Consider the following 9,648-nt stretch of genomic DNA (forward strand, 5'->3'; position numbering starts at 1 on the left):
TAGCTGTGCTTGTTAGCTACTAAGATTTTATAAAAACTACAAAGAGTAGAAGTTCTAAAGTGAAAAGAATTTTGGGTCTACTGATTATCCATTCGACATATGTCTTTCTAATATTTGAACAGCGCAAGAAAGGACTCCTCAAAATAAAGGATTATTTGAACAAGGAAATGGAATTTCAAATTAGGGTTAATTCCAATAAATTCCTCAAAAAAATACCCTTTCCTGACCTTGCCACCCTGAAGATTCAATTGCACGAAACCACTCTCTATGCTATCCAAAAATTCCCAATCAGTTGTAGTTGGGTCGGGTAGCCCAATTTATAGCTGATCCAGTCATGTGCACCGAAATTGATTGACTTCCAGATATAAGAGCAGGGGCAAAGAGTTTGCAAAAATTGCCTACATCGGAAAACATACCGCTAATGTCTGAGAATGCTGAATTAGAGAGGGAAAATGAAATGTTAAAAACAACTTTGGCGAGGCATGGACTTGGTGAAGTGCCAAAAAAAAAAAAAACACCATTGCCAATTTGGAATCAGATTTGCAAAATGTTAGTGGTATAGAGGGGCAATTGAAAATGGGATTAATTTGGTTATTTTGCATAATCATATGAGGTGCACATTACTTGATTAGCCACAAATTGTGATGCCCAACCCAAGTGCGCTTCTTTAAAAATTGAAAAAAAAAAAAAAAAACCAAAGAGAGAGAGAAAGGATAAATAGTAGTTTTCCACTTACCCTCCTTAATGACTCAAACCCGTGACATGTCGATTTCAGGTGAAACGTCTTACCAACTAACCTGCATTTCAACTAACCCAAGTGTACTTAGATTGGAAATTTGTCAATAGCATGGGATTGGGGGAGGGGGGTTATTGTAATTAACCCTTGAAATTATAGAAATAAAAAAAGATAGCATAAAATTTAGTGTATTTATGTTCCTTTTTTTTAGATTTCCAAAATAATATACAGAATTTGGTAGAATAGTAAGATTTATTAATAAGCTCTATCATGGTTGCTAAAAACAATTAACCTTTAATTAAAGATTAGCTTACAGTACTGCCCTCAAAGTTGATGGTAATTGCACCTCTTTTTTCTTTGCCTGTGTATTACAATCCTCTTTATACACGCTCTACCAAGTCAGTGAATAAAAACATAAATCACTAATTTTTTTTTTTTCGAGGTGTGAAATTACTAAAGTTAAGTGCTAAAATATAAGCTATATCTTAAGTGATAAATTATTAACCAAGGAAAAAGTTCAAGCATTTGTAATCTTGACCTTTTGCAGGAATATGTAGCATCAGATTATGAAGGATGGTATTGTAAGTATACCATTTGTTATCGATTTAGTAGAGTTAGCAAGCAGAATATATTTAGGATCTAAGCCTCTGCAATTACTAATGGCAAATGCATTGTACAATGTAAACATTAACACACCAACTATGAGCGAAAATAGAATTGATGTTGGCACTAAAACAAGCAAAAACACAACTAATTTTGTTACTAAAATGCCCAAAACTTAATGGCAACTACCAATTTCAAATTTATTCACCTCCCATCATAAATTGTTCTATGCAATCACAGTTGTAATTATAGGGCAAATTTATTGGTCTAGAGCAATTACTTGGTAGGCCTAGTATTTGCTCCAAAATCAATAAAAGAGTTCCACGTGAACATATAAGGGTCTCACTTGATTCCATTTAGCTAGAGGTGTCAAAATAGATGATTCGAACGGGTTTGAATGAGTCATAATTGGTTAATGAATATAATTGAGTTAATCCATTTAATAAATTGATCAAAATGAGTCAAACCATTTATATCATTTAAGAAATAGATATAAATATATCCAATTATCCATTTATGACTCACTTGAAATTCTACTTTTTTTCCACATATTCGACAAAAAATGATGACACTCTTGTGTTATTAAATTAGTAAAAAATTCAAATTTATCTAATTAACATCCACTAAAAATTGAGTTTAAATGTATGATTATTTTTATTTGAATATAAATGAATATGTCAAATCAACCCACTAACCACTAATTAAATGAGTTTAATTACACACCCATTTAAATATATTCAAAGTTTATTGCATACCTAAATCCACTTACTAGTGGATGGGTTTAAGCGACTCAATATATCTACATTTAACATGCCAAATAAACCCTACTTAACATGTGAATAAACAAGTCTTTATATATCTACATAGAACTGATCTATTAGTCCTAAATCGACTAATAGACATGTCAAGTAGTTGATCCAAACCCACATAATAACATGCATCGTATGCCCTCAATGTTTCAATTTTACAGAATTGTTAAAGGAAGAAACCCTTTTTTTTTATGATGATGATGATGAACATTAACCTCAAGGGTTTCGAAGCCTAGATACTAAACAAAATTTACAGATATACACAAGGAGTAGAATTACAAAACCTACCGAGTCTGTAGGATTAACAAATGCCTTCTTTCTTTTCCCTCTGGTTGGGGAGTTAGGGTTATGGGATTGGGGTTTACAACTAGCTAGCCTAACAAATAAGAATAACCTATGTCACAAACCAAAATCATGGACAAGGCATCGCAACCATTATCCTGTGTTACCACTTGAACAAACGAATACCATTGCCGCTTTCCACAGCCTGCTCATCTGTGGAATCTGATCCACTTCCTACTGTTTCATCTGAGCTATGATCCGAGCGAAGTTGTATCCTATCGGCATTTTTGATGATCCAATCAGTGAATTCTGGAGAAGATGCCAACTCGGCCAGACCTTGACGAGTAGATTCTTGAGTGAAATCCTCCCACTCTTGCTTTGTATATTTCTTTCTGTTAGGTGTTTCGTGAAAGGTAGAATAGTGATCCTGCCAATTTCTTGTCCCTCTGCGGGCAGATGGTGAATAATAACCCTGTTGGGTTCTTGTAACCCGTTGAAGTGGTGATTGCAAGCCTGCAAACAAATTGTATTCATGAAACAGAAATCACCAATAAAGACAGTCTTATTATTTCTACCGGTAGGAAGGTGAAGAGTAAATATACCTTTAACAGGAGAGCCTGGAAATGAACCTTTTGGGCTATTCCAAAGAGTACTATGATGATTCTTCTTCCCTGGCCTACTGTAAAATTCAGCATGTTTATGTTTAACATTTGCTTGTCCAGATCTCCATGCCCAAAGGCTCCCATCTAGAGAAAATGGCAGATCCCTGCACAAAATAACAGGAAAAAGAAAATCAATTTTCTATCTCCATGTACAAATGATAAGTAGAAAGGATACTGGAAAATCACCAAAATCAGGAAACAAATTCTATAAACTAAGAATCCTGTTCTTCAACAAGTCCAAGGAGAGGAAACCAAGGAAGAAAAAAAAAAATTTTTTGGGGTGGGGGTGGTTTGTGGGGGTCAGTGATGGATTTACTCTTGGAAACGAGAAAGAGAAGCAGAAATCCTAGAGCAACCATCAGACAAGATCTTCCATTCTTGGTTCCCCAGCAAGGGAAGTACTCCTCTCACCTGCCTCTCTGACCCTCCACCCATTTACACTTCTTATTCTAAAATAGCTATAATCAAGAGCAGGCACCAAATAACCAACCCAAATACAGTACACTACTACTTCAACACTCGCCTATAAACTTTGACACCACTTATGAATATTTCACAACATGACTCTGAACTATTAAGGGTTGTATAACCCATGGTTCAAAAAATTAGGTGAAGGATGTCCCAATTTTTTTTTAAAATGGGGCAACACAATGGTTTACAATACTATGCAAAGGAAGATGAACAGAAAAAGATATATGAGCTTACTCAAGGTCATTCCACCTCATCGATGTAAATCCAAAGCACATCACCAGACAAGAAATTAGCACTGCTGCAGCCAAAAGAATATCAAGAGTGCTCTGCAAGCAAGAAAGATATTTAGTACCCAGAATCATTTTAGACGACAATTTGAGTAATCTACAATATCCAAGTCTACAAGCACAACACTTCAAACATGTACAAGGTAAACAAGTCACTAAAATGCAGGATGAGATGGAAAATCATATTTTATTTGAGAAACTAAATTATATGGGCAAGAAACCAAAGCACCCAAATATTATTAGCTGATAATGAGAAACTTAATCAGTGAACTACAAAACCCCACTTTCTAAACAGTCAATTACAACAGCTTTCTACATGCTGAATCCTTTCAAGGATAGGAAATTGATAATAAACTATTGAAGTTTGAAGAGTCCTATGTTATACATGCCGGAAAGCAAATTCAAGATTGGTGAAGGTGACCAATATATGGAAGGATGGTGATAATTGATTGACAATCTATGTGACACTAGTACAGCCAATCATTAGGAGCATTCCGGTCCCAGGAAAATATAATGACCAAAGAACACCAGCAGCTTCACATCATTTTGAATAAAAGTATCGACAAACCAATCAGCATAGAAACAATATAAGAATCACCATAGTTACAAAGAAAGACCTGGAAAATAAAAGTGACTGCAACTATTCGTATTGCCCATTTCACAAATTGAGCGATGCCAACATCAACACTGCCGTCTTCCGCAATGACGAACTTCCGAACAAGCCAATATCCTAGACCAGCTCCAGCAAGGGTAATTCCAACTAGCAGGAAAACAGAGACCTGACAGAAAATAAAATGAAAACAAAAAACATAGATGAGGACAAGAAATAACCATTATAAAACTTTAAAACCAGGAATAGACTTGTAGCCAGTAGTTGATAATACACAGTACAATAGTCTATGGGCTTTTCAATTCCAAGCATGATATCCATAGGGGAAGGGGCTTTCCGGGTAATGGCAACAACAGAAGACAGGCTAAGGAGTTGGAATTCCTAGTGACCTGAAAGGCCGCAAAACCACTATGACATAAGAAATTCAGGGCGCAAATTCCTTAGGACGAGAGAAGTACACATCAGTGAATAAAAGCAAAGGACAACAAGGATTAGCCAAATTTGAATTGCCCTAGATTGTGTTTTTCTCTAAATTGATTCCCCAGTTCAAGCTATAACCAGAAAATAAAGGTATGCTAGGAAGGTGTCTTGTTGAGTCTCCTACAAGATATAATTGTACATCTACAAAAGATGAGAAACTTGTAGAACAAACCAATGAAAAACATTGAATGACAATCTGCACATTTAAGTCTTGTCATTGTATACCAAGAGAACTAAAGGCAATATCCATGATGTTCTTATTCTACAGACTGGAAGCTGAGAAAGCACTTACAGGATTGTACATCTCTTCACTGAGACCAAAATTGATTAGGATTGAATTGACCAACATAGAGAAGTGTCGCAACAAAAATGATCCTGCTCCAAGCTAAACATTTACAAGAAAGGCATTGAAAGTTAGTTGATCAGCAAATCTGCTTGTACGTAAGATTTCACCAAACTGCACTGTCAAAAAAAAGAAGACTGCCCCAGTATAAGCAAAGAAGGCTTTTCCAAGAACTAACCACTGAACCATATATGGTTAGGTAAAAGATGTTTTTCCTGGCCGTTGGTAATAACTTCATTCCCTGTATCAATCATGTGAAGCAAAAACAATGAGAAACATTTATTGTCAATCAAATAAAACTCAGAAAGATGACAAAGCAAAACAGACAGAAAAAATAAATGTTCTATAAGATAGAAACAATTATTCTAGCTTCAAATGTCAACATATAGAAACCATGAATTTTAGCACAATTTTTTTAAAGAATTTTCTCATTCATATCTTCCAATAAGAATATCACCATATGAAAAAGGATGCATGTGACCAAAAGCAGATCCAAAAGTTGCAAGAACGATGTTATGTTGTAAAAAATACTACATTTGCTACCTCAATCCTTGAGTGCAGATTAAGATCATCATGATCAGAGATCATCCAAATAGAGTAATAGCTCTCAGGAATGCAACCAAGATGCTATTCCACTGAGCCACCCCATAAGAACAATAGTAAAGAATTCTTTAACTACAGGACGAGTCCCAGCTACATTTTGCATTTAAACAAATATGACAGCTGCATACATATGCAAGTTGTGTTGCATCAAAATTCTATATTTATTATGCAATAATGATGCCTAAAAGACAAAGAAAAATTAAATGCTAATAAACTACTTCCATACATGTTTACAGCTAAAATGACGGAAGAACCTAAAGATCAAACTTTTAGGATCAGGGTGGTTGAACTGGACAAATACCCGCATTTAATGGCTAAAATTGATAAAAATACCAAAACAGGATCTTGGCCATGGTCCGGACGAATTGATCAAGGAACTAAGTTCACTATAGGTGGGACAAAGATGTGATGAAAGCTGAAGCTTTTATGTGTAAAATTTTTGGAGGGATAAACATCCTATTCATTGATAGTACAATAACTCATTGAAGAGTCCATCTAAGTGCTCTTTATCAACTCATATTTATGGTTCTTTGTTCTTTTTATTCTTTGCTATATTTTGATTTGTGAAGGCATTTCATTCCTTTTTCCCTTTTTCCTCTTACCTATTTTTCCAGTGTTTTTTGCTTTTGCAGGAATCTGAATCTATAAAAGGAGTTAATTTCCTAATGGGTAATCTTAGGATCTTTATCGATTTGGATGAATAAAATTGGTGTCTTTTTCACAATTTAGAAATAAGTATCTGAAATTTAGAGTATTTATGGCAACTGTAAATCCTAGTCTAGGAAAGAAAAGATCTAGAAGTCTAAGGTATATCCCTTCCTACAGGAAGAGATTTGTGTTAAAAAATTTCATGCATATTTCAATCTTCTGTTGGGATTACTGATGCAGTTTAGCCTGTAGCTGAGATGTCTAAGGGCTTCCTGAAAAATTTTCAAGCTCCAATAAACATTTCTTCCTCGTCTTTCAATTAAAACTACAGTTATACCATAAGTTCCATTGCCAAAAACATGCAGTAAGCCATAAAATGATAGCACACAAATGCAGCAGCACATCAGAAGCTCATTGCTGCATCAGCTAGCCCTTATATGATTCCAATATGTCGGACTCGCGATAACCGCACAAAAAAAAAAGTAGCTTAATTATCAGATGAGCTTTGTGCAAACTACAGGATAATTTGCCTTAACGCATCTAGAATGCAACAAGTCATATTGCATCTCCATGGAGTGTCAGAACATTAATGATCTTTTCAGACATCATCAGTCTTATGTTGATGTTTCCCATTGTTTTCAAGAACTAATAAGCCAGTTGATTTCCATGCAAATGTTAAATGTTCTAATTCTTCCATTACTTTGCACAACTACCACATTCAGTTAGAGGGGAAATTTAACTGGATTATCCTGGTTTTCCTTCCTTTGGAGTTAACTCTTATTTGTAAAGTAGTTATATTCGTTCATTGTTACTTAACTGTTATGGATGCCCCCTCTTTTTCAAAAAAAAAAAAAAAATTATTACTAAAATTTTATGGGTGGCGTTGTCTTCCGTATACAGGGTTTGCCAGAAAAAAAACAACAATAACAACAACAACAACAATAATAATAATAATAATAATAAATAAATAAATAAAGTCATTTAAAGTGCAGTGCGAAAATCTCAAATCCTTCTTTTCTCCAAAAAAGTTCCAGGCATATTCTAGCAATGCAAATATTACTGGGGGTGGGGGTGGGGGTGGGTGGCACACTTCAAACCATCCCTTCCACCACCCATTCCAGTGAGAGAAATGCTAAAAACTTAAAACAAGACCTATATGGCAGACAAAGTTTGCAGCTATCTAATACAGTGGTCCCACTGCCTCAAAAGCTTCCAACTCTTGTTTAACATCACCTTATAAACTCATTAAACTCCTTTCATCCCAATTTCAGTTACCTAAGCCATCTTTATCAAGAAAAAACTGTTGAAGTCTTAGCAACATAAATATTAAGCAAAATAGGAAGCAATACCAAGTATATCTTGAGCCATATATCGGCCAGTCAAATTGGTTGAAACAAATACATTGACTTCAGAGGCTTACCAAAATACTCACTCTAATTAATACAAAAGAATATGATTGAATAATTGCTACCTATAAGTATTTCATAAAATGGTGGTGAAATCTGCAAATGAAGAATCAAGCTTGTACTCATTTAAGTATCACACCAAAACTAAGTATATTACCTGAAACAGAAGGATTATAATGACAAGGCATATTCCAATTGCCATTGAACTGCTATAGTAAAATGGAACCCAACTGCTTACAATGGGTGCCAACAACAATAACATGATACCCAAAGCCAGAAAAATCAACCGCCATCCTTGAAATTCTGTAGCACAACCAGAACAAGAACAGGAGTGAAGAAGAATCCCACAAATCCAATCACTTTAAAGGTTAAAAAAGGGAAAGAGATGAAAGCCTTCATTTACCTTCTTCTACTGTAACTGTGACAGAACCAGAAAGATCGCCAACAAATTTTACATCAATGTATCGATCCTCATAAGGTGATGCAACTGAGACCAATATTCCCTTTGTCACACTTTTCCAGTCATCCTTTTCACACTGACACAGTCCCAGCGACGAATTCCTGCAAATTCCAGTTTAGAAACCAAAACCCAAAAACAAAATAAAAATAAAAAGACCATGCCAAAATTTCAGAATTCGACTCACTTGTGAAAGCAAATTTGGATCTTATTGTGCAATCTTTCCGGGATTACCACGGAAGGCGTCACGGTCACTCGATATGCACTCGAATACTTCCCAAGCTTCAATCTAGATATACCAGCCACTTGAACCCTTTCGCACAATGCTGCATCTTTAGATAACCCACTCACCACAGGCAACCTAGGAGCAACATCTACAGCTGGATTTTCCACATCAATGCCTGCAAAAGTATGACCAAAATAACCATAAAATCCGCACAAAAAACCCAACCAGGACAAAAATTCCTAGTATAATCCACAAACCCTAAAATATTAATGAAATTGCCACCCTGACAACAAAAACAGTTAATGGAACTTTGTAAATAAAGCACGAAGCTTTGGTATTAAGGAACACTCCCGACAAACAAGAAATGCATACATTTATTCAAGTGAACCCTAGCTGAAGAAATTAAACAATAGTAAGCTCAATGAATGAAATTAAGTAATTAAGTAAGTAAAACCCTAGTGATTAAGTTTGATTGCAGTTAATTATTAAAATTATAGCAAAAAGGGCACAGTTTTTGAATGATAAGAGGTAAAAATGGAGGAGGGAAGAGTACCTTTGAGAGCCATAACTTGGGGGGCGAGTGAGAAGAGGGAGAAGAGGAGAGACAGGGAGAAAAACGCCATGGGAAGAAGAGTGGAAGAAGCAGAAGAGAGGCCCATTTTAAAGAATCGCTCTCTCTCTCTTCTCTCTGTATTTGCCTGAGGGGGGACAGAGAGAGGGAAAATGGGCGGGCTTGGCGTGGAGGAGAAGAATAGAGGGAAAAATAGAAAAAATAAATAAGAATACTAGAAATTAAAGGGAAATTTTGATTGTTTATATGGGTACAATTGCAGATGTAAAGGCGGCAAGTTTGGACCGGGGCAGTAGTGGCATTTCGGGGTGTGAACCGCGTAAAGAAACGATGAAAGACAAATGTTGAACTCGCTTTTTGGGGTTAGAATTCTGGCTGATTACACGTTGCCCCCACTAAACACTCTGGGGATTGTGACACTTCTTAAAGGGAAAACAGCCAATTTCGTTCTTAA

At 35.6% G+C, this 9,648-nt stretch overlaps 1 protein-coding gene across 1 annotated transcript; it reads right to left on the reverse strand.

Moving 5' to 3' along the window:
• Window positions 1-2,248: 2,248 nt before the first annotated feature.
• LOC113691988 (uncharacterized) lies at window positions 2,249-9,406 on the reverse strand. Its single transcript, XM_027210322.2, has 10 exons — window positions 9,177-9,406; window positions 8,585-8,798; window positions 8,344-8,501; window positions 8,098-8,243; window positions 5,462-5,524; window positions 5,233-5,325; window positions 4,468-4,629; window positions 3,798-3,889; window positions 3,033-3,196; window positions 2,249-2,943 (listed from the first exon to the last, which is right to left on the reverse strand). The coding sequence occupies exons 1-10, from the start codon at window positions 9,280-9,282 to the stop codon at window positions 2,594-2,596; spliced, it is 1,548 nt and encodes a 515-aa protein (XP_027066123.2). The 5' UTR covers window positions 9,283-9,406; the 3' UTR covers window positions 2,249-2,593.
• Window positions 9,407-9,648: the final 242 nt, after the last annotated feature.

This window comes from Coffea arabica, chromosome 6e, assembly GCF_036785885.1.
Source record: "Coffea arabica cultivar ET-39 chromosome 6e, Coffea Arabica ET-39 HiFi, whole genome shotgun sequence".
NCBI classification, from domain to species: domain Eukaryota; kingdom Viridiplantae; phylum Streptophyta; class Magnoliopsida; order Gentianales; family Rubiaceae; genus Coffea; species Coffea arabica.

Coding starts and splice junctions, on each gene's coding strand:
- LOC113691988 (XM_027210322.2), bottom strand. CDS start 9,282: ATGGGCCTCTCTTCTGCTTCTTCCACTCTTCTTCCCATGGCGTTTTTC. Junction 8,799..9,176: donor CCAAGTTATGGCTCTCAAAG/GTACTCTTCCCT, acceptor ATACTTTTGCAG/GCATTGATGTGGAAAATCCA. Junction 8,244..8,343: donor CACAGTTACAGTAGAAGAAG/GTAAATGAAGGC, acceptor GTTGTGCTACAG/AATTTCAAGGATGGCGGTTG.